The following is a 25,984-nucleotide window of genomic DNA, read 5'->3' as shown; positions in this document are numbered from 1 at the left end:
ACGGTACGGAGTTCGCCAACAAAAGTATTCGGGAGCTCGCGGAAGAGTACGGGATCCGACTCACTACGACCCCCCCGTACCATCCGCAGGCCAATCCGATAGAGCGCGTTAATCGAATTCTGAAGACAATGATTGTAGCTTACATCGGTAGGGATCACCGAGATTGGGACCTCAATTTACCGCAATTTAGATTCGCGTATAATACCGCGTACCATTCCGTACTACAGGCTTCTCCCGCGTTTCTGAATTTCGGGCGAGAGCCACGACCGGCGAAGTGCCTTAGGGCAAGCGTAGACCCTCCTGTCGACCTCGAGGTGACCTCCAACGATACGTGGAAGAAGAGAGTGTCACAGTTGCCGTCGTTAAGGCACTGGATGTTGGAGAACCTCGAGGACGCGTATAAGAGACAGGCGCACTATTATAATATGCGGCGGAGAGATAAGGAATTTAACGTCGGGGATAGGGTAATGAAGCGACAACGAGTACTCTCCTCGGCGGCAAACTATGTAGCGGCAAAGTTAGTACCGAAATTTATTGGCCCCGTCACGGTCACGGAAAAGTTATCGCCGGGGGTGTACGTCCTAACCGCGGAGGACGGACGCAGCCTCGGCAAAGCTCACATTGAGGATCTCAAACCATACTTGCCCCCCCCCCCCAGAGACCACCTAACACCAAGTAATACTATAAGATGTTACCACTATACAGAATACCGTTCGTTCCCAAGAAGAAGAATAACGGGTCATGGACACCTACGAATGGGTGGAAGCCTGGATTCAGGCGATGGCGGGACTTCCGAATGTGGAGGACGGGCCTGTAGTCGCGGAAAACGTACCGGGGGAAACCCCCGGCCAGGAGGAGGACCCGGCCGTACGAAGACGGGAGGGAACGCTGGAGTCTTCGAGTGAGGAAGAGGAGGACCGGGAGGAGACGGACGAGATGAAGGACATCATCCGTTTAGAACTCCTTACCGTCCTAAGGGCGCTGTACCCGTCGCAAACGGGCCTAGAGGAAGAACCGCCCTTCCAGGAAGAGGAGAAACTACCGGGGGGGCGCCAGTAGGACCCCTCCCTGTAAACAGGCCGACTTACCAGCTAAGGACAGAACCAGAGGAGGAGAATCTGGTTGCGGCATGGGCACGAGTGTTCGGCAGGGGAGGACCGCGAGGTCACGAGAGGTGGGCCAAGCTGCAGGACGCTACTTCCAGGGGTGTGCCGACCCTCAAGCCGGAAGTTAGACCGGGACCAACCCCGAAAGGACTGCCGACGGCCGTCGTGCCACCGGCGCAAGAGAGAGCGGTGCAGCAGGAAGGCGTGGCAGCACGTATGCAGCGCATACAGGCGCAACTCCGCCAAGCGGTAGACCTTCCGGCCCCGAGAAGGCAAGAACAGGCACCCCGGGGGCCGTATGGGGGAAGGCGCGAAGAGCAGATTCCGAGGGGCGGACCAAAATGGCGGGGAGCCGCGAAGAAGAAGCGCGGTTGCGAGGTGGAGTTTGGCTGCTGGCGATGCCACAGTATGCAACACACGCATACCGAGTGCCAAGCACCGCAAAAGTGGGAGTATTGCTTCCGGTGTGGGCGACCGTTCTACACGGTGAAGACCTGCCCGGAGTGCGCGGACTCGTGGAAGACAGGAGGACCGCGACACGACCGACGGGCAAGGCGGTGAACGGCCGCCCAACATTAGGAAAGGAGCCGCAACACCGCCAAAAAGGGAAAGAAAAAAAAAAGAAGAGAGAAAAGACTGAATCAATAAGAAAGGACACTTATATTTTCTTTTATTTTTTTTATTACTCCCACACAACCATTTTGCCGCACCAATAGGAGCGTAGCGGAGATACCTCGTTTTTTTTTTTTGTTGTGTAAGCGTTGCCGCACCTGGGAGCACAGTATTGTTTTGTTTGGGGTTTTTGTAAGGGAGAATACCCGACACTGCCGCGCCAGGCGCATATAAAGTACTTGTAATAAGACAAACAGGAGTCGCTTCATTCACCCCTACCCCGTCGTCGTCAAGCGTCCGGGCCAAGCGGGGCCCAGCAAAAGCGTAAGTTTCGTTTCAGATGCGTGCCGGCGGTGTGAGCAGGCCTCGTCAACAGGAAAGAAGTAAGGAGGTTAAGATTGCAGGTACTTGTCTGGGACTGGTGTTGTCGGGTTCGTACATGTCTCTATGTTCGTTTTGGGGTACACCGCGGAACTCTGAGGATGATCGATCGTCACCGAGCCCACGAATGAAATGACCGGTAACTGCCAAGCGGTGTGCCCCGGTCTCCTTTAGGGGGGGAGGAGTTGTGACGTGGCAGCTTAGCCGACGTCTGTCCGAACCCTTTTGACCGAGACCGGGTCACTCGCGAGCCGATACGAATCGAAGCGAGCGTAGCGATCGATCTCCCTGGAGACAACCGGCCTCCAGCGGCGGAAAATTTATCGCATTTGAATGTCGCGCCGCTGGGCGCGACACGGAGTTTCAGGACCTGCTCCCTTGCAAGGGGAGCCTACACCTATCCGCAGCTGCTAATTGGCGAAAGCCATTACGGGAAGACGCCCGGCCGACCTATCACGCAACGGCGCGAACGAGGAAGACAACGGGGATTGGACCGAGCTCGGATTCACCAACCCGGAGATGCCGACGAGGAAATGACTTCGTAGGGACGTTCAGCTGCCCAACCTTGCCGACTCTCACCCGGGAACAGCCACGAGAGCTCACCTGGAATAGCTCGGGTCTATCCCCTCGCCCTCGCAGCGTTATCGGACGCGGCCCCGAGAAAATGAACAATTGTCGGAGGCCCGGGTCCGAATTCCCTGAATTCGGCCCTGTAGCGAGGAGCCACGCGATAGGTCCGGCCGTCGTAGCAGCGAGGCTAGATGAGGAAGTAGTGGGGGACGCCCCGTTTCCGCGTTCCGAGCCGACGCGAAGTGTGTCACTAGGACGAAGGACCCAGTAGTAGCTTCACGTATCCTCTAACCGCGTTGTCGTCGAAAAAGTACTGTGCTACGACCGCCATTGTCGGGCTTTAGCCGTGCCGTTTGGTAAGTACCGGTCATAATACTGCGAATAAAGTTCTGTGATTGCTCGTGTTGGCTCGGGACGTCTTTTGGAAGGTTCTGTAACCTATTTGCGCGGGCTAAGTGCTTCGGCGCGTCCGGGGTCCGAGACGAGTGTTCTCGCGCCGGCGCCGAAGCAGTGTGTCGTAGCGATCCCGAGTGGTTTTGCGGGACGTACGAATTTCGATTGCGGCCCTTTAGATTCACGATCCTCGGAAGTTCCACGGTGGGACGACGCGACGCGCCCGCTTCGATCTCGCTACGTGTTTGCCGTCGTCGCCTAGTCTCTTCGCACTGCGACGCGTATTCTATCGGGGCTCGGCGGAAATCGTGCCTTTCCAGGCTTGTATCATTCACGCGGAATCCTGTGACCGCCGAGTCCGACGCGAACCGGGAATATTACGCGCGAACGACCGAACACCCGTCGAAATCGATCGAGATCGCGCCGGCGGCCATCTTGTTTGCCACCGGCTCTCGCCGGTGGCCTGTCAACGTTAATTCCCGAGATAATAAACGATCTTTGTCTGCCGTAAATGTCTCGGTTCATTCTTTCCCTGTGAGAAACGTTCCCGTCGCGGGGAATGCCCCGTCCTTCATCCCACGTGTAACCTTGGACCCTTCTACCGCTATCCCAGGTCGCGCAATCCTCGTGTGTTCGGAAAAGTGATCCCTCGGGTTTGAACCCCGATTGTTTTCGTGCGGCACGAGTGCGTGTCTGGCGCCCGTAGGTTCCTTTTCGAGCGCTCGAGGGAGAACAATTTCGAATACGCGAGTGATTGTTTGTCCCGGGAGGACCACGTTTCGCGCGACCGAGCGTGGCCCGGCCGTCAGGCCATAATTTCCCGAGTCCGGCCACCGATTCTGTCGAGAACCGGTGAACGGCGTGACACTATATGGAAGAAGAGCCCGAAGAACTATAGGTTCTTCCAGGACCTTCTATTATTGCCCTCTACGACAACTCTACAAAAATTAATTATAGAGTTAGGTATCAAACCAGGACTATGCCCTAGTGTCTTCGATGCAATGGAGAAAAACACAAAATTCTTTACATCTCAAGAAAAAAAGTGCATATTAATTTTTGACGAGATGCAACTGTCTGCAGGGATAAATTACAATGCAACAGCTGATCACGTAGAGGGCATCTATATAGACAGACAGGGCAATTTGCAATTTGCGGACCACGCAACAGTGTGGATGTTAAAAGGCGTCTACGGTGCAAGGCCGTGGAAGCAAACTGTTGCATTTACATATGGAAATAGTAACAACACACATTTTGATATTATAGAAATGTTCCAACAAATTGTAATAGCAGCTCAAAATATCGGTCTTGAGATCATAGCGTGTGTTTGCGACCAAAATGCAAGTAATGTTAAAGCGATAAATGCGTTAATACAAAATTCGTTGAATCAGACAATTTGTATTAACAATCGGGAAATAATTCCTTTATATGATGTTCCTCATTTAATGAAGTGCATTAGGAATAATTTGTTAACCAAAAATTTGCATTTCTCCCTCGATGGCAAAAATTCGTGCATCGCAAAGTGGGAGCACATTGAAGGGACGTACGAAATTGATCGTACCAATGGACCGAATCGTCTCCTCACAAAAATCACAAACGAACATGTCAAAAAAGAAAAGATTAAAAAAATGAAAGTGGCATACTGTACCCAAGTTTTTAGTGCAACCTTTTCGAAAACTATTTACTTTTATGCCAATTATAGACCCATTCAAGGAGACCATAACATTATACTATCGCCAAATCCAATTCACACTGCAGATTTATTAAGATTTTTTAATAACTTGTTCGACAGTTTGAATAATTTTTACACTGAAACCTGAAAACAGCACAATATATTCGCGTAATATGAGCATATCGAATGAAGCTATTAAAATCATTTCATCAATGAAATTTATTAAAAACAAGCCAAAAGATAAAAGTTATCCAGTCGTACTAAAAAATTGGGTTTTTACGCTTAAAAATATGATTGCATTCAATTATAAATTAAAGGTTTTACATATTAATTTCGCAGGAAGAAATTTAAATCAAGATCCACTATAGAAAACTTTTTTAAATGCTAATCCCACATGCAGTTCATTTGGACATTATTATCAAAGCATTTTTATTAATAACTTCGGTAGAAGGACATCATATAAAGGAAATTGTAAAAACGATCATGCAGACTATTTCATACAAACAAAGCATCTTATTGATATGAGAAAAAGGGAAGATGCCGAAGTAAACGAGTCCTTCGATAATTTAAATATATGTTTAAACAGCGTAAATGACGCTCATGTAACCAATATCTTAGCTGCTGTTACGAAAAAATTAAAAACTGAATGTCAAAGTTGTAGGGAATTGTACAAAGTTGCAGAGATTGAAAAATTATTCGATTGTGGCCTGTTTATAGACATTTGCCATTCCATAATTACTAGGAATACAATATGTGAAAGAAATATAAGCAAGAAAGCTATGGCGTATTTTGAAGAAAATATCATTTTCGAAACGTCACATAAAGAACATAGCGCACAATTGAAATACATATAGTCTTTTTAACCAAATTTTTCATCATATTTTAAATATGCATATAAAACATGTAAACCAGTTATTAACTGGAAAATTACAAAATGTTAAACCGTCACAACACCCTCTATTTGACAAAGCATGTAATTATTATACACGTAAATGTAAACGTAAACGTATACCAAAGTAGTTTACGCATACCAAAGTTTACAATAAACATTTAATTTCATTTGAAGCTGTATAAATTTACTTTTCCCTATAATTTCCCTTTTCACTTTAAAGATTAATTGTATGTGTGTACATTAAAGTACATGCCTGGTAGGACCTCAGTTTACTTCAATGATGCCATATGCGGGGAGTCACGGTGAAATGATGTACCCCTTCTCTGATGACGGGGAATGAGTGGGACGAATGGGAGACACGTTGCACGAGCGCGATGGGGACCGTGGAGTGTGCGCCTGCGCACGGTGCTGGAATGGAATAATGGAAGGGATATGTAGGAGAGTACGGGAGCTCCGTTTGGAGCTTATTATGGCATCACTGGTTTACTTACTGAGTTGGTTAGGATCAGGTCGGGGTGGAGGGCGACAAGAACCGGCGATTCTGCTCGGTAAGCGGCTCGCGGTCGTCACTACAAACCAATATGGCGGCGCCCTTACCTGTCAAAAACACTGCAATAAGGTGAAGTGCCCTAAGTCTGGACAGTCCAAAAGTGATACCTAAATCTGGACAATTAAATTTTCATAGTAAAATCAGTAATTAAGAGATTAAATAATTATATTATATATTCTGAGGCCTCTTAGCTACAAGTAGGTGTGAATATTATTTCATTATGACATCAATTGACATTTAAAAATAAATTCAAAGTTCATCTGAAAACAGTATACAAAATAGTCTATTTACATGCGAATCATGTGCATTTATAGTTCGAACTTTTGTTAGAAAAAAAGATATAATTTAAGCCCTCGGACAAAAAGTAATTATCACGCATAATAATATTGATATTTTAAAATAAATTGGCAATCAAACTTAACGTAAACAATAATTATTAATCCGAATATTAGATGTCCAAGATTAGGACTGTTTTCAAATATAAGTACTCCATTCTGGGACGCGATGACAGTAGCTGTCCCACTTTAAGGTTATACGCAGTTTGCTTACGCTTGAAGCCGGACACGCGTTTGTAAACAAAATCAACGCATTGTTTGCAAAATATTTAACTAAATATACGTATAACTAGTCTTCCATTAGCTTGAATAACGTATGTAGAAAATGTATTCCAGTTGTGACGTTAATAATACTTTATGTTTACATCATAAATCTATCCGTATTACTACCTAACCTTAAAAGTTGTATTATGACAAGTTTTCTTAAAACAGTAAATGAAAATTAATTATTCATGTCGGTATAATTCTTTAAAAAATGTTTTTTCAGATTGTAAACTTGCTTTAAAAATTAAAATGTCAGGATGACCATCACTAGAAGTAAAACTCTTGATCCTAGTCGAAACAGAATTAATAAGTATGATAGAGTACAAATTAAAAGTAACAGCAAGCCAAAAGTCTTCATAAAATCTAAGGATATTATTAAAAATGACGGATTAAAGGACAGTAGAAGATTTAATAAAAATAAAAATTTAAGAGAATTGAAGAATCTCATTCCGTTGAGTCCATCATACAAGCTCTCAATGCAATGGATGGTGGGTTATCGTTCAGGGAAGCTGCTAACCTGTATGAGATTCCAAAAAGCACATTGCATTCAAAAATGAAAAATTTAAGTTCTGTGGATGCTAAGAAAGGATCACCAACTGTACTGTCTAAGACAGAAGAAGATGACATAGAAAAATGGATTATTTACTGTGCCGAGCAGGGATTTCCAGTAACAAAAGATATTGTGTGTGATCAAGTTCAAAAATTTATCACTTCAGAGAACAGAAAAACACCTTTTAGAAATAACAGACCAGGCCACCGCTGGATTAATGGATTTATGAAGAGACATACAAACCTAAGCAAGCAAATCGCACAAAATCTTACTGTAAAAAGAGCGTCAGTTTCTGAAAGTGATTTGTGGCTTTGGTTTCATGATGTTGAAAGCAAAATGAAAGATAAAGGAATACCCTTAACAGATCCTAAAACAATATTCAACTTGGACGAATCCTCTTTCATGCTTGTACCCAAAGAAAGTAGTGTTTTGGCAGAGAAAGTTGCACCAGTAAAAAGAATTGTTTCAAACAATGAGAAGGGCTGCTTAACAGTATTGTTTACAGCATCTGCTGAAGGGGTAATTCTACCTCCAATGATCATGTTTGATCTAAAAAATGTACCCAAAAAAGAAATCTTAGAAAAGATTCCAGAAATCTGGGGAGTAGCCTATAGTGATAATGGCTGGATGACAGCAGAAACTTTTTTCCAGTTTATAGCAAATATTTTTGTACCTTGGCTGAAGAAAAATAATTATCAATTCCCTGTAATTTTGTTTGTAGATAACCATGCGTCACACGTTAACTTGCCTTTATGCAAGTTTTGTGTAGAAAACCAAGAGGAATTGGTCGCACTATATCCCAATTCTACTCACATAATAGGTCTAAAGCAACTAATGATACAAAAAGAGATGAAATTAAAGAAGAAAAAGCAAAATTATGCACTCAATTAGACAATATGGAAAAAGAAGTATTGTCTCTTGAAGTGATTGCTTTACAACAAAAAATAAAAATTAGAGAATAGAATTTAATAGAATAATATTTTTGTATGTAATTTGTTAAAAATTTAATAAAGTTCGATTTAATAGACATAATTATATGTTGTGGGTTCGTAAATAACGAGAAGCACCTTCAATGGTTAACGATATAAACATATATTTGGTTAAATAATACAATACGCAAAGCATCTTTTATTCGTCATGCGCAACCAACCAACGTTTTAGGTTATGTTCGTTCGATCAACTCGTAAATTGAATTTGTCCCGGTATAGGGTTTACTTCTGTCCAGGTACTAGCTTAGATTGGATTTAATATGTCCCACTATAGGTTTGAATTATTCTTGTTAATACAATTAAGATATTAACCTAAACAATGATTTTTTTATTTTAAATTACGTTACAAACTCTGAACTGTATGTTAAAAATATAAAAAAATTATTTTTGTTTATTTAAAGTGATAAAATTTAAAATAGAAAAATATGCTGTCCAGGCATAGGGCACTTCACCTTAGCTCCTGAACGATTGATCCTACAGAATGGAAACTTCGATTTGCAGCCGCCATGACACAATATTTTTCCTTTTACAAAAAATGGTTGAATTTACTGGTTGAAGTGGTAATTAAAATCGATTACAAGATATGTAAAGACTAAAAAGTAGAAAATAAAAATATATATAAAAAAACTTTTTAAAAACCATGCTTATATTAAATTGCACTAAAAAGGAGAAAATAAATTTTTTTACACATTAACGACAATAAATAAAAGCGTGGAGCGCTAAACTATATTGACGCAATCTTCGTAGGCGCTCCACGCTTTTATTTATTGTCGCTAATGTGTAAAAAAATTATTTTCTCCTTTTTAGTGCAATTTAATATAAGCGTGGTTTTTAAAAAGTTTTTTTATATATTTGTTTATTTCTAGTAGGATTCTAGTTATTTTCTAGTTACAATCCGAGCCTATACTAGCCACGGACCTAAGGACTGAGCGTAACTCTGGGGGGGTGTCCCCAAAGACGGAAGGGGAATCAACTTGTTGGCCACCTTGGATGGCAGCATTGTGGTGCGCTCTATAGGCGACTTTAAATACTAGTGTAGCGTCTGTAACACGTATATAGTGTCAGTGTAGTAGACTGTACCAAAGAGGATTTGGTGTGTACACCTGTACACTGTACACTTGACACTTGATAAATCGTCGTTGATCGTCGTGCTTTGTGTTTTCTGCGCGTTGATACACATTAATTTTAAAAAATGCCAGCGTATATTGTGAAAGGATGCACAAATAGATCATCGGTAAAGAATCGTCAACAAGAATTGGAAAAAACAATGAAAATTACTTTACACGCGTAAGTAACAGTAAAATACAGTGATACTTGAAACTTTCATTGCATGTCTCATTAATATAATATTAATATACGTAAAGAAGGAATTTCACGTACAATTTTAGTTTATGGAAAAGCAATGTTTTTGTATAATGTATTTTCAGATTTCCCAAATGTCGTATGAAACGCCAATTGTGGTTAAACAGTCTGGGACTCGAAAATTCAGTTGTACCAAAATGTGCGGCTGTGTGTTCGGTTCATTTTAAACCTGAAGATTTGGATAGAACATCTTTAGCATGTGTAAGATTAAAGGAGAATGCTATACCATATGTATGTAATATTTTATGAGCTCTTTACATTATACCATGCATTTGTGGTATGAAATTTCAGATTTTTCTCAAATATAAATATGTTGATTTTTGGCGTCAAATATTTGTATATGAAATATTTGTCCTCAAGTTTGGAACCAGAAGTGCGTTATCAAAATTTACAAACTTTTCAATGTTCTCATCCATCACTTTTACTCTGACTCTTCCTTTACCTTCAACATTCGTGGAATTCTCATCAGCCAGATGCAGGTTTTCATTCAATGGTTCCATTTCGCAAAACAATTCTCTATTTTTACATAAATGAGCAGTGCAGCCACTGTACAAGCACCATCGCTCTTCCAGTTGTCTCTCTATTTTTGTATTTACAACTGCTGCATAGTACGTTTCTTCCACTAGTTTTGCATTACCTCTATTTTCACCAATAGTTCTATTCTCCTTTGAGGTAATTTTTGAATAGCATTTTGCAGCGATATGCCCTTTCTTATTACATCTGAAACATGTTACGTCATATTTTGATATATTTCTATTTGGCATACCTTTTTAGTCATTTCTGCTTTTGTTCTCTTCAATTTCCTTTCTCCTCTGGAATTTCTGTGGCCCACATTGATCCTTCTTCGCTGTTGCCCACATCGCATTTGAAGACCCACTTGTATGACAACTCTGCTTTCTTGCATCGCTCTCCTCGAGTATTTTAATTTTCAAGGCTTCTGCCCCAGGCAAGTTATCATGGGACTCGATGGCACACCTGAAGTTCTCATAACTTCCTGGCAAACTATACAACAGCATGATCGACAATAAATCAGGATTTATTTCCACGTTCATCTCCTCCAGTTTGTCCACTGCGTCAAAAAACTTGTTGATGTGTTCTCTCACATCATTATTTTCCTGCATCTTTTGTAACTTTAACTGTTTGATCAATGTGGCCTTCCTCGCAGGCCCTTTTGAAGCATATATTGACTCTAGCTTCAACCAAGTCTCACGTGCTGTCCCACAACCTTTTAATTGTTTCAATTCACTTGGTGCAATACTTAATATTAAATCAGACTTGGCTTTCTTGTCATCAGTTAACCATCTGTTATGAGCTACCAACGAAGCCGCGTTTCCTTCTACAATTTCTGGCTTCACTTTCTCGCCAGATACATATTGCCAATAATCATTTTTCACCAATAATGCCTCAGCCTGCATTCGCCACGTATCATAATTATTCTTATTAAGAGCCTCAACTCTTGCCAAATTTAGATTAATTTTTGGTTATACGACACACGTGGCAAACCTAACCTCACTCTTAGAAATTTTTATTTTTCTATCTTAATTTTCAGCACTGGGCCCATAACCTGTTAGAAACCAATATGGGAGGAAAGGCAGAATAACAGGCTGACACTGGTGAAACTGATACTGAATGAAATACTATGTAATATATACTTTATTGTATTAACGGTTCTTGAACGAACACGTGGCACACAACCGCTCTCTTATACGCAGCACAACTGAGCACAACCAAGTGATCAAACGACGATCATCCTAGTGAAACGCACGACGCTCAATTCAAACGCACGATACAGTGGTGCTCATTTGTGTACCATTCACATACCTCACACATACCGCGTTCGAGAGCCGGAAGGACGTGGGTGGATGATGCTGTAGGGAGCAGTATGTGACTCCCTAGCACTCCCGCAGATGGCGTAGTCAGCACCACTGTTGTAAGGATTGGTCCGGAAAGGATCAATGATGGTCTTGAATCACACGTGGTGAGCCTTACTCTCAGCACGTGGAATAACTCACTTGTAGACACCATTAACGAGTGTAAACAATATCAACAATTTATTCAGCAACACTGAGAAGTTACACGCACTGTACAGTGCCTAAACGAGGCAATAAACCGTATTACTTTGTAACGGCTCCACCAGCCACAATGGCGGATCGAAATAATCATAGAGCAATGAGTAATCACGCGTGTGTACAGTTCGAGAGCACGAGGAAGAAGAGATCGATCGGCACGATCGACGTGCCGTCGATAATGGCGTCAGTGGTCGTGCGCAGGCGCGGCAGCTCCCCACTATGCTGTCGATGCAGAGTGGTACGCGCGACCCCACACACTCCCCCCCTAGTGCGTTGCTGCAGGGAACGCATGATACAATATAATCACAATTATATTTGTATGAAAAGGGTGACGCACAAAATTGAGCACAATGGCTCGTACATTAATGATAATTGATATGTCTTTCTTCCCACACTAGGGGAGAAAGACGCGACGAACGCACACTATTATCCTTTTTACAATGAAACAGATTTTCTATGCACCAAGGGCTGTGCTGTGACTGATAAGGGGAATCCCACGATGCTAACGCATCATCAATTCACAGCACCGCCGATGGAAAGAGAATTCCACAGGAATTATATTATACAGTATTTAGCACTGCCGCTTGTTAGGTCGAGCAAGTGACCTTTTTTCTCGTATACGTTCTCAGCGGGGGGGCAGATCCACCGCTCAAAGAACCGTCAGAAGCGATCGTGTCGTCCAAGTCTTGTGAAATCGAGTAAGCTGGTTTCAACAATTCTATGGATACATTGCGAGACGCTCCATTGACGTCTATTTGAAAGACTCGATCGCTTATACGAGATAGGACCTTGTGCGGGCCCGTATATGGCCTCTCGAGAGCCTTTTTGGCCATATTACGCATGAATACATGGGAACGTTCCCTGAGGTCCTTATAGACAAATGCTTTTCGAGAATTTCGGTGCGCCGCAGGTACGGGACGAATCTGTCGCATAAACTCGCGGTGCTCCTCTAAAAAGATATTTGGATCCGGCGAGAAATCGTCAGGGAGAAAGAATTCTCCCGGGAGAAGCAATGTCGTCCCGAACACGAACTCCGCCCGAGAGGCGTTCGTGTCCGAGCGGACATGCGACCTTAAACCCAAAAGGACTGTCGAAAGCGACTTTGTCCAGTCAGCATCCTTATGACACATTAAAGCCGCCTTTAAAGGGCGGTGCCAGCGCTCGATCAATCCGTTCGATGCCGGATGATAGGCCGTAGTTCTAATTCTCTCGCTTCCTGTAAGGGATAACAGTGCGGAAAATAAACGCGACTCGAATTGCGCGCCTTGGTCCGTCGTTACTATCTTCGGAGAACCGTAACGCGAGATCCAATTGTCAAAGAATCCACGCGCAATCGTTAGGGCGGAGGTTTCCTTGAGGGGAATAGCCTCAACCCATCGAGAGAATCTATCGATCATGGTCAATAAGTACTGAAAGCCATCACGAACTGGTAACGGACCTACTATGTCGATATGCACATGGTCAAAACGACCATCAGGAGCTATGATCTTATCCGGAATCATTTTCACATGACGCGATGTCTTTGACTGTTGACAGTCGAGACATTCCCTACACCAACGTTGAATATCGCGATGCATATCAGGCCACACATACCTATGTCTAATAAGCTTGTCAGTGACTTGCGGACCAGGATGTGCGGGCGCATGGAAAATATTGAACGCTATTCGACGTAAACTCGCCGGAATATAAGGCCGAATGGCCTCGCCAGAAATTTCACAAAAAATTGAAGTATGCTCAGGGCCCCAAGATATAGCTTTGAGCACTAAGGAATGAGTAGACGACTTGCGGAGTTCCGCCAGTTGTTCATCATCCTTCTGAGCATTTGCGAGATCAGAGAGACTGATCTCACAGGGGAGTCGAAGTGACTCAATCCGAGAAAGAGCGTCGGCCACTACATTCTCCGGGCCCTTCGCATATTCAATATTAGTGGTGAATTGCGCAATCAGTGACAACTGGCGCAATTGGCGCGGAGACGCTTTCTCGGGGCGCTGTTTAAACGCATAGATCAATGGTTTGTGATCCGTTAGCACTTTAAATTCGCGCGCTTCTAACAGATAAGAGAAGTAACGGATCGCTTCGTAAATGGCAGTTAACTCCCTATCGTACGCACTGTAATTTAGTTGCGAGGGGGTTAACTTCTTCGAAAAGAACGCGAGGGGTTCCCAGGCCGCGCTCGACGCGTTGCGTCCAAGACTCTTTTGTTCCAAAACAGAGCCTATCGCGCGATCGGACGCGTCGGTTACTAAGCGTAATTCAGCACCGGACCGAGGGTGAACCAGAAGAGCGGCTTTCGCAAAATCCTGTTTAATTTTGTCGAAGGCCTGCTCGGCCTCACGAGACCATACGATCTCCCTCCTATCATTCTTTTTTGAATCATTAAAATAGGCATTCAAGGGAGCCTGGATATTAGCAGTATTAGGAAGATTCCTATGATAAAAATTTACCATGCCTAAAAAACGTCGCAATTCGACTATGGTTTTTGGCTTGCCAAAATCTAGAATGGCTTCTACCTTACTAGCCAGAGGACGAATGCCCTCAGAGTTGATTGTATACCCGAGGAATTCAAGTTCCTGGGCTGCAAAATTGCATTTATCAACGTTGAGGCGAAGGTGATAATCCTTCATCCTCTGAAACACTATACGAAGATGCTGGATATGCTCCTCCCGAGTGGAAGAAGCAACAAGTATGTCGTTAATGTAAAGGAATACAAAGTCTAAGTCGCCCAGCGCACGATTGATGTATCGCTGGAACGATTGACTCGCATTACGAAGACCAAAGGTCATATATTCGAATTCGAATAACCCGAAAGGGGTTGTGATGGCAGTTTTCTGCACATCTTCTGGCGCTACAGGAATCTGATTAAACGCCTTATGCCAGTCTAAAGATGAGAAAATCTTTTTTCCTGCTAGATTGTTACAACAATCATACAAGTGGGGAGTAGGATACTTGTCTGGAATGGTGACAGCGTTTAATTGTCTGTAATCACCACAGACTCGCCATGACCCATCTTTCTTTTGCACCATGTGCATGGGACTAGCCCAAGGGCTACTTGAAGGTCTGCAGATACCTGCCTCACACCACTGTTTGAACTCCTGCTTAGCAGCAAGGAACTTGTCCGGCGCTAAGCGACGCGGACGAGAAGAAATGGGTGGCCCTTTCGTAAGGATGTGATGAAACACCTCCTTCGACTTGGGCAGATTCGGAAACGAAGTTCCTGTAATTTCTGGAAATTCAGAAAGTATGTCAGCGCATTCCGTGCCAGAGGCAGCGGTGTGGACTGACTGATATTGAACATCTTTCAGTTCACCAGACGAAGTTATACAAGTGGCTCGATCCACCAAGCAACGCTTACGAATATCTACTACAAGGCCGTAATGCCAGAGTAAATCTGCCCCAATTATGGGATGAGGAACATTGGCTATACAAAAGTGCCATTTGATTGCCCTACGCAGTCCTAAGTCGAGCGTGCGAAAAGATTCGCCAAACGTGTCGATCGAGGATTCATTGGCGGCGACCAATTTGAGTCGACTCGGCTTACCTCGAATCCTCGAATCTGCAGGAAGCAAAGACACGTCTGCGCCGGTGTCGATTAAGAATACCTGACCGGATATCCGGTCTCTTATATGGAGACGTCTGGAATCACCTGTACCTTCCGCCACGGTCTCCGCGTGGGCAGGTGAGGTTAGTTTTTTGCAGCCAACCATTCAGAGTATTTGCTGCATCCCTCCTTGCAAGAGATGGGATTATCTGGATAGCGCGTGTGCGCCAGGCACAAAAAACGTGCATTGGCTGAGGGCTTCCTAGTCTTGGATCGACCACGCGACTCTGCTTGCTGGCCAGATCCCGAGGAAGCAGAGCGCTGTTTCTTTTAATTAGAAACCAAGGTTTTAAGCAAAGACTCTATTTTATTGAGTTTTGCCGTCAGAGCGGCAATGCCATCCGAAGATGGCACAAAAGAAGAAGTCTTTTTACTGGGAGTAGCATCAGAATGCCTCAGATTCCCAACCGAACTGACTACGGGCTTCGGACCATGGACGGCCACTAGCTTATCTGCCACCTCTGCTAATTTATCTAAATCTTTGCTTTCGGTCACCACCAAGATTTCTTGTTGGTGATCCGTCAGCTGTTCTAAGAAAATTGATTTTAAGACAGAATCACTGCAATTGCATCTTTCATTAAGATAGCGAAGCTGCCGAAGGATTTGGGACGGTTTACAGTTCACGTCAACCTGTCCTCTTAATAACCTTCGCAGGTTCTCCTCATCTGTCGGCGCGAAGACCGACAAAAGACGTCTTTTGGACCTAGTGTAAATGTCAGGATAAGGAGGCTGCATCGTGATAATATCACTAAGATTTGCTAAGGAATCCTCATCTAATGACATGACTAAATAGTCGAATTTCGTCAGTTCGTGCGTGACGCCCGAACGACGTAATGATGCCTCTAATTGGCAGAACCATAATACTGGCCCTTTTCTAGAAAATTGTGGGATTTTGGGAACGCGCGCGACCGCGACCTGGGAAACATCCCTACGTTCCTCTCGCCCTAACCTATTTTCCAACTGATCCCTGAGAGCGTCGCGCTCTCGCCGAATTTCTTCGAGAGTTTCATCCGGATTGAACGGGTCTGCTGGAGCCGGAAGCGGAGGAGGAGCCGGAGCCGCCATTTTCTATAAGGGTTAGGCTCTAAAAATTAACTTACGCTTCAGCGTTTACAACCTGACCTAAATCACGCACAAGCGCGTCACAGGGACAATTGCAAGAAGTTACCCGCGACCAGGATTCGATATTTTCGTGAACACAGGGTTGCCTACTCGACGCGAGGTATTGTTCATGCGACAGATTCGCGAACGCGACGCGGAAGCACGAACACGTAAAAAAAAACTAATGTCTTTAACAATATGTTAACGCGTGAGAAGCCGTGCTGTGACTGATTAGAGTTTTTAGCTTCTCACAATGCTAATGCATATGTCAAATCACAGCACAGTCGATGCTACACAAAAGGCACCATTGACAAGGCACGACGACAAGCTCCGTTGACGATGTCAGCCGACTTCAATGTGACCTTGGGCAGACCAAGCCACAAGGTAAACAGTTTGATGGCGTGGCAACAGAGCAGCGTCCTTCAGAGAGCTCTCGAGGACAATGGGCCCCGGGATAAACAGCCTCTGGCACAGCAACAGGCAGCGTCCTTCGATGTGACCTCGGGCAGACCAGGCCACGAGGTAAACAATTTGAACGACGCAGGAACAAAGAGATGTCCCTCAGCGTGACCTCGGGCTAAACGGGCCACGAGGTAGGCGGCAACGGACAGCAAGCTCGGCGTGACCTCGGGATGACCAGGCCACGAGGTGGACAGCCCACTGGATCTCGAAAAATCGCCTCCTCCAGATGTGACGTCAGCGTTAGCTCAGCTCGCATGTATCGTGAAGGATGTGAATACCTCACGAGGCGAGAACTGCCGTGCCTTGGTAGAATTTCTGGAACTTTTCAGACAATGAGCCGGGTTCCCTACTTACCACACGCTGGCGTCTTCCGTGTCTTCCTTTTGTACAGTTGAATACCCGTTCAGGCAGACACAGAGGCTCGTACTTCTTAAAATGGCGGCTTGGTCCCGTAGTCGATGAGCGAAATTGTACCGCCAAAGTCGAGCTGTGCAGATATGGACTGCACTATTACCGCTTCTCCTGGGCTCCGTATTATTCTTCTCAGATCCGTGATCACGTCGGGGCAGAGATGGGCAAAAATTTATCTAAAATTTTCAAATAAAAGATAAACGTAAGTTATCTTTTATTTGTTCTGATTTTCCTGAAATACATATTCGACACAGTTTATCTGTAAGATACTCTCCAGAAATTTCATTCGTCATCTGTTTTTTATCGAATCTCGAAGTAACTGCGTATACGTATTCAACGCCTCTAGCGGCGAGAAGTTATTCGAGAGGCATTGTTCGCAAGATGACAGCTGAGAATTTTCAGTTTATCTTTCACCGTTATTTGAGAGTCGAAGACAGCGCCACCATTTATCTTACGGTGTATTCGTCAGATTTTGGCTATGCAAATTTATCTATGAGATTTCAGTGGAACGATTTTCATCTTAACCTCAAGATTTATTCGAAGCTCGATGTAGCAAGATGATTTATTCGATTGTTTTATTCGTGACGAGTAATTGGAATAGATAAAAATCACATGTATTTTTACTCGTTATTTTTATTCGACTTGAAATAACTGACACCTTGATCCGACGTTGCCAAGTCGTAATACTAAATGTACAAATGAACGGTTTAAAAACTGTGGAGCTCATGGAATATGGAACAAGGGGAACTTGTAGCTACTAGACATTTCTTATTTTTGAAGGTTTAACAAATTTATTTAAAATGTAACGAAATGGAACCTTCGAAAATATAACAATTTATTTTGGAAAGTGTGTAAAGTGGCAGCATAATAATAGAAACATTGTAATTGTTACTACTATATCGCTTATTTACCACGGTTATGTACGAAATATTGTCAATGTTTGTGAACTATTGTCAATATTTAATTGTAGTAATTGTACCTCATACTTCATACCATAGATACATTTAACTAACAATAAGTATAAGTATAAGGGAAGGACTTGGTAATAGAAAGAAATAATACGTTATTAATAAAGTAATTCGGTTTATTTGTCAGAAATGTTTAAAACAAATCTTGGTCGTCAAATAACATGATAATTGTAGTTTTTATTATAATTTGTGCAGGGTGTATAAATCATTTCTACTGATTTGTATTAATAATTTTTATTTATTTGAATACATGATTTTTACATATTTGTCTAAATAATTATTACTTATTTTTACTCTTATTTGTATAAATAAAAGTTATATTTAGGTTCTACGTACATACACAAAAATGGAGATGTGGTGGATATAGTGTTTGATTAAGTACATATACACACAATTAATATTATTTTATAATATTAATTTATAATATTATTTTATAATATTAATTTATAATATTATTTTATAATATTAATTTATAATATTATATTTATAATAATATAATTATATAATTATTTGATTTGAGACTGATTTAATCAATTGTTTAATTTAATCGCCGTACGATCTATCCATAAATAATAATAAAGAGGGAGAGAGAGGGAGGAGGGAGCGGATGGAGAATTGACAGAAATAATAATATATTTCAACAAAAACATGTTTATTTTCAATAGTTTTTTGTATAGGAAATCTCTTATGATTTTTATTACAACATACAGTTCATTACAGAGTATTACAGAATATGGTGAATAATGAGAACGTTAGTAGCATTGTGAAAAAGAAAGAAAACAAAATGAAAGGAATGTAATAATGTCCCCTCGGTATCTGCATAGAGAAGGCGGCAGTTGGGCAGTGTCGTTCATCATCCTCTCGACGACGAAATACAGTGAGCCACGAAAGTATTCGAACGCGCCCTTTAAAACAGAATAACTTTTTTATAATTGTGCAAAACGATCTGATTTTCTATAATCGATTACAATAGAAGCATTGGTTTACGAAATGATATGCAAAACAGATTTTTCAAAAATTATAATTTACAAGGTTACATGCAAAAAAAGGCATTTCTAAAACTTTTTTATATAGGGTTCTTAATGGAAATTTAAAATATTTGTTTTGTAGATCTATGAAGGTTATACACATACTGAACATTTTATCGAAATCAATTAAAATACACACGAGCTACAAGTGGTTCAAAATAGTGAAAATAGTAGTTTAACATGACTTTTGATCAGTTTCTCCTTAAAATCCACAGAACCGTACATTTTTCGATGCGTGTTGTTTTTTTCCTGCGTTAACCGATTTTGATCAAATATTCAGCATGAGTATGACATACACATAGATTTACAAAACATATATGTATTTTAAATTTTCATTAAGGGCCCAAATAAAAAAGTTTACAGAAATGCCTTTTTCATTTTTGCATGTAACCTCTGAAACTATAATTTTTGGAAAATCTTTCATGCATAACATTTCATAAACCAATGCTTCTAATTGATTTTAAAAAATCAGGTCGTTTCGTACAATTACAAAAAGGGCGTTCGAATACTTTCGTGGCACACTGTAATTCAGACGATTCTTGGCTAGAACAGAATGAAAAAAGAATTAGCAACGCACGAAACAAATTGGGATCAGCTTGTAAATATGGAAAGCAAAATTCAACTCCCCTGTTTCCATTGCCAGCTGATGCTCGATCAACTGTCGACTCGGTATCTGCAAGAACTTGAGTCAGTTGTGCTTCGTTGTCCATCATCCTCTCGTCGACGAAGTAGTTCAGACGATTCTTGGCTAGAACAGAATGAAAAAAGAATTAGCAACGCACGAAACAAATTGGGATCAGCTTGTAAATATGGAAAGCAAAATTCAACTCCCCTGTTTCCATTGCCAGCTGATGCTCGATCAACTGTCGACTCGGTATCTGCAAGAACTTGAGTCAGTTGTGCTTCGTTGTCCATCATCCTCTCGTCGACGAAGTAGTTCAGACGATTCTTGGCTAGAACAGAATGAAAAAAGAATTAGCAACGCACGAAACAAATTGGGATCAGCTTGTAAATATGGAAAGCAAAATTCAACTCCCCTGTTTCTATTGCCAGCTGATGCTCGATCCTTGTTATCATATACCACTGTGCCACACTTGTGGTGTATTCGTGACGAACAGTCTAGATGACTCGAAGCTGTAACGCTGTAACAGATCTAGAAGTACAATAAATGCGAAAATATAATTTACGCGTATCAATAGATTTCCACATCACCCATGAGGTACTATTGCCGATGCGTTTTTTTTCAGTGGTATCCCCTGTAGGCCTATTCCACTGTGTCGCACACTGCGACGTTTCTGCACACTTATTTTAAAGTGTGCAGCTCGACGTCGGTCAGTAATAATTTTACTGTCATATTTATAAATAATTTCTCCCATCGCTGATGGAATCAGCGATTCTGCACACTACCTTTCGAGTGTGCAGCTCGACGGCGGTCAGTAATAATTTTACTGTCATATTTGTAAACAATTTCTCCCATCGCTGATGGAATCAGCGATTCTGCACACTAACTTTCGAATGTGCAGCTCGACGTCGGTCAGTAATAATTTTACTGTCATATTTAAATAATTTCTCCCTCTCCCATCGCTGATGGAATCAGCGATTCTGCACACTAACTTTCGAGTGTGCAGCTCGACGTCGGTCAGTAATAATTTTACTGTCATATTTATAAACAATTTTTCCCATCGCTGATGGAATCAGCGATTCTGCACACTAACTTTCGAGTGTGCAGCTCGACGTCGGTCAGTAATAATTTTACTGTCATATTTAAATAATTTCTCCCTCTCCCATCGCTGATGGAATCAGCGATTCTGCACACTAACTTTCGAGTGTGCAGCTCGACGTCGGTCAGTTACAACTGAAAATTCTAATTTTTACATTTCCATGTAATTCAAATTTGCTTTCAAAAGAACTCTTTTCTCAAAGAGTTTAGCCGATGTCCTATTCCTTTTTGGACAATTTGCCATCGTCGCATATGAAAATAGTCTTTCTACGGATGCGGACGACGGAACGGGTGTATTATACTTACGGAATATCTTTTTTATGTGGGCATATTTATCCAGGACTGACAAATCTCTGCACTCGTCTTCAAAAAAATGTAGAATCTGAAAATATAATTAGAAAATGGAAAATTAGGATTTCATATTATCATAAATAACATCATATTTCATATTATTGAAACCAGTAATATATTAAGGTGGAAGAAATTTTTTGACCAACCTCTAACGATGCTTTTGACGAATAATCCGGGACTTGTTCCGTGTCAGTGCTTTCTCCAAAATAGTAGAAGTCTTCGGCCGATGTTGATGGCGTTGCTGCTGCAGCAATTACCACGTTTTGCTTCTTCATTTCTTCTACTACTGCACCCTTCAAATTCTTTATTAAGATGTCCTTCTGCGCGTCCTCTACACAAGGAAACCACCGATTTTTGAAGTATGGGTGGCTCAAGGCTGCTATTGCCGCACATTTGGATTCTTCCGATGAAAACGTTAATAAATGTTGAAATCGTTTCTCTAGGCTTGCTAATAGCGAGGCACTAATTACATTGCAAAATCTCCAATTGGTTGCACTCAAAATACGTAATTTTCTTCTCAAGGAAATTAAACATGGCACGAGGTTCCCATAGCATATGTTTTTATCGCCTTGTAATATATCAATCGCTTGTGCGATAGGTGCCGTGCATTTTAAATGCTCTTCAATATATAAAAGCTCATTGTCTTTTAACATATTTTTTAGCCCCAAAGCTCTCGCAATTTCAATAAATTTGGGTTTCAGCTCTACTATTTGCTGTAGAGCATCGTACAGCGAGTTCCACCGAGTGTCCCCCGGTCTTTTCAATATGTGGCCGGTTACGTTTTTAAATATTTCAGAAGACTTCGGTCGATTGCAAAGTTTCCACAATGTATTGCACTTTTGCATGACCTCCGTGTGCAGTACTGCCACTTGCTCTGTCTTCCTTATCGTTTGCGCCAGGTCGCTCGTGACGCACAAATGCAGTGTATGCACAGCGCATCGAATGTGCCGGGGTAACACATCATCTGGAACTGTGTTTACGATTCCTTCTTCTCTTTCTTCTTCTCTTTCTTCTTCTATTTCTTCTTCATCTTCTTCATCTTCTTCTTCTACTTCTATTCCGGTTTCTTCTTCTTCTTCGATTTCACCGTTGACTGTTTCAATTTCGTCTATTCCAATACAATTTCGTTGCACACCAAAAGTGTTAAATGCTTTTACGAAATTGCTGGCATTGTCGGTGACAGTCGCCACGATCTTCCCTGTATCTGAGATGAAATCTCGATGGATACAATGCAGCAAGTTTTTTAAGCGATCGTAGGAATGCGTTCCGCAAAATTGCCGACATGCTATAGCTGCAGATTTTCTCTCGTAATTGTCAGCTATCCAATGGACAGTTACTCCCAGAAAACTGCGGTGTTTTCCACTCCAAATATCCGCTGTCGTACATAGGTATGGAATGGTGGACAAATCTGATTTTATTTTCTCCGTCATCTCAACATACAGTCTGTCGATACGGCAACCTATTGTCCGTCGACTAATATTTTTGACTCTATTGGCCATGTCAAGATTTTCAAATATCCGTCTGAAACGAGGTAACTCAACAGCTTGGGCAGGTATCATTGCCTCAATGATGAATTCTGCCACGTCCATCTCGAATCTCTCTTGCGATTTCGCACCACGTTGGACAGCATTCTTCCGTTTCGCTTGCGATACATCATTTAGATATTCTATATATTCCATTTGGTGTTTCCGTTTTAGATGGGAGATGAAATTGGAGGTGGAAGACCATTGGCCTTTAATTTCCTGCACAGTAGAGCATAAATTACACCGTGCAGTCGCGTTAGTTCCATTACTTTTTTCCTGTACTATGCTGTAGTATCTTCCTCTCAGAATAGTTGGAACTGCAGCAGGTATCGCTGAGGATTGCTGTGTTCCAGCTTCACTGACGAACGAGATGTTTCCCATGTCGAAAGCACTTCCTTCGCTTGAACTCATGGTTCACTGTTCAATACACTGTCACGGAACAGACACAAAACACTTATTCACTTATTCCTACCACTCTAACACTAACTGTATTTAGTCCTTTAGCTAATATTATGTAGATGATTGCATAAGCTGTATGCACGATGGTTAAAAACAAATTCTTTTTAATAAAAGAAAAAAAAAGGTGACTAATAAAACTTTAATCTTTAAAATTTAACCAGCGAATTTTATTTTCAAATCGGGCACGATCTTATGCAATCATCCGCGCGCGATATTAAATAATAAACTATTATTAAAAGCTTATATAAAGTAAAATAACAAGCTCTTCTGTACTCTGTACTCTCCGAGTGAATGCTTGCTAGAAACTGATTCGCAATTTTCTTCAAAACGGCTCAACACACCACAAAAACAAATGCCAAACGCGACAAAAGAACGTAGAGAACAAACGCGACAAGACAATTTTAAAATCAAACGCTACACGATGACAAATGCAAAACGCGACACGAGAGCAACGTTCGAAAGAACGAACGTGACGACCAGAGGCAGACATCCCTATTATTAACCAACTTCGAAAAAGGAGTAGGATACTCAATTCGATCTGTATGTGCCTTTTTTCGCTTTTTTTCTATGTATGTTCACCGATTACTCCGATGGATGGACCAATCAGTGTAGGATATATCTCCCGATTGGTCCCTTGATAAAAAGTGTGAAATAAAAAAATTTTGTAAAAAAAAATTAAACCGACTTCGAAAAAACGCACGAAATAGTACAAAATAATTTCCATTTAATTTATGTGAATACACACGAACTTAAATACAATACAATCTTTTCGGAGGCGGCGCAAAATTGAAAATTTTCGACACTGGAAATTACGAAAATCCTTACATTCTTCTACATGCTTTCACATATTAATGTATATTCTCTTCCCACCTACTGATTTCCAAGCCCACCATATTCCAATGAAATCATAATCAGCAACATCTGTCATTTGGAAAATTTTTAATTTTGCACCGCCTGCGAAAGGATTGTATTGCATTTAAGTTCGTGTGTATTCACATAAATTAAATGGAAATTATTTTATACTTTTTAGTGCGTTTTTTCGAAGTCGGTTTATTATTTTTCACAAAATATTTTTATACATGTATCTAAAATGTAAATACACGTGTACACGTGTAGTAAACGAATCCGCTTCAAATAAATCTTGGAATTATTAGGTCGGAAAGAAAGTTCTTACTGTTTTTGTTATTTTGATTATAGTTAAAAACCGCAAGAACTTTCTTTCCGACCTAATACTTTGCTAGCTTGAATAAACGATGACGAGGCCGACGAGGCCCAACCAGCACCAAACGTCAAAGACCCAGCGACTGACAAACGGCATATAAAGGGTTTTTCAATAAGGACATGACAACTTTAAGTTTAAATAAAACACAGAAAAATTGAAATATCGGGCTGAAATTTATTAGAGTTGTAGTACACATGTTACAATTATGTGTGGAATTCGATATCGTTCATAATGACCTCCACGGGCACGACGGCAGCAATCTATTCTTTGAATCCAGTTTTCAACTACTCTCCCACACATCAGCCGGAATCTTGGTAATTTCGTGTTCAATATTGTTCCTGAGATCGTCTAACCAGTGTTGTGAACTGGTACGGGAAAAGTCGCTTCTACAGTCCGTAGCTTATGGGGCAAGTTGGGGCGAACTGTTACAGCCGGGAAACCGGATGACGCACGACCACAAGACGCACATATATATCAATTTTAGATATCAATTAGAATATATTTATATATTACATGTACATACACATCAAATTTTAATATAACATACGCATGTTAAACGTCATATTTGAAAATCGAGAAGAAAAGATTTTGCGAAGCTATGCGGGGCGACCAAGGTACCCGATTTTGTACTTCAGTGACGCTAGAATCGTCGCGCATGTGCGAGTTTTCCCGTACCAGTTCACAACACTGCGTCTAACGTCGTCGGATTTTTTCTTGTGGGGTTACCTTAAGTCGAAAGTTTACACCAACCATCCAACGACGTTAGACGATCTCAGGAACAATATTGAACACGAAATTACCAAGATTCCGGCTGATGTGTGGGAGAGTAGTTGAAAACTGGATTCAAAGAATAGATTGCTGTCGTCGTGCCCGTGGAGGTCATTATGAACGACATCGAATTCCACACATAATTGTAACATGTGTACTACAACTCTAATAAATTTCAGCCCGATATTTCAATTTTTCTGTGTTTTATTTAAACTTAAAGTTGTCATGTCCTTATTGAAAAACCCTTTACATATGTGCAATGTAAGCAGACGGGGAATGAAAAACAATAGTAAAAATTGATTTTTACGACATTTTCAGCTGGCTCAATGACGAAAATTGAAAAAATGTGTTTGGTCAACTCGTACAAATTATATACGTTCTGAAAATTTCATTGCAATTGGTTAATTGATTTACGAGTTATAAACGATCAAAAGTGGTAAAAAGGCCGAAAATCACGAAAAATTGCAATTTTTACCACTTTTAATCGTTTATAACTCGTAAACCAATTAACCAATTTCAATGAAATTTTCAGAACGTCTATAATTTATACGAGTTGACCTAACACATTTTTTCAATTTTCGTCATTGAGCCAGCTGAAAATGTCGTAAAAATCAATTTTTACTATTGTGTT

The 25,984-nt window shown here is 41.5% G+C and overlaps 2 protein-coding genes across 3 annotated transcripts; one reads left to right on the top strand and one right to left on the bottom strand.

Annotated features, from left to right (window-relative positions):
* Nucleotides 1–9,088: 9,088 nt before the first annotated feature.
* LOC143211168 (uncharacterized) lies at nt 9,089–18,512 on the top strand. 2 transcript variants are annotated; one of them, XM_076428628.1, is made up of 3 exons: nt 9,091–9,598; nt 9,739–9,904; nt 11,223–18,512. In XM_076428628.1, the coding sequence occupies exons 1-3, from the start codon at nt 9,504–9,506 to the stop codon at nt 11,271–11,273; spliced, it is 312 nt and encodes a 103-aa protein (XP_076284743.1). In that variant the 5' UTR covers nt 9,091–9,503; the 3' UTR covers nt 11,274–18,512. The 2 variants fall into 2 exon arrangements, with proteins under 2 accessions (XP_076284744.1, XP_076284743.1); XM_076428629.1 differs by having other exon boundaries at nt 9,089–9,598; nt 9,739–18,512.
* Nucleotides 18,513–20,592: 2,080 nt separating this feature from the next.
* Nucleotides 20,593–25,443, bottom strand: LOC143211202 (uncharacterized). Its single transcript, XM_076428666.1, has 2 exons — nt 21,528–25,443; nt 20,593–21,412 (listed from the first exon to the last, which is right to left on the bottom strand). The coding sequence occupies exons 1-2, from the start codon at nt 23,313–23,315 to the stop codon at nt 21,182–21,184; spliced, it is 2,019 nt and encodes a 672-aa protein (XP_076284781.1). The 5' UTR covers nt 23,316–25,443; the 3' UTR covers nt 20,593–21,181.
* Between the last annotated feature and the right edge of the window lie 541 nt (nt 25,444–25,984).

The sequence above is a fragment of the Lasioglossum baleicum genome, chromosome 8 (genome assembly GCF_051020765.1).
Source record: "Lasioglossum baleicum chromosome 8, iyLasBale1, whole genome shotgun sequence".
Lineage (NCBI taxonomy): Eukaryota > Metazoa > Arthropoda > Insecta > Hymenoptera > Halictidae > Lasioglossum > Lasioglossum baleicum.
This window is presented reverse-complemented; position numbering and strand designations above follow the sequence as displayed.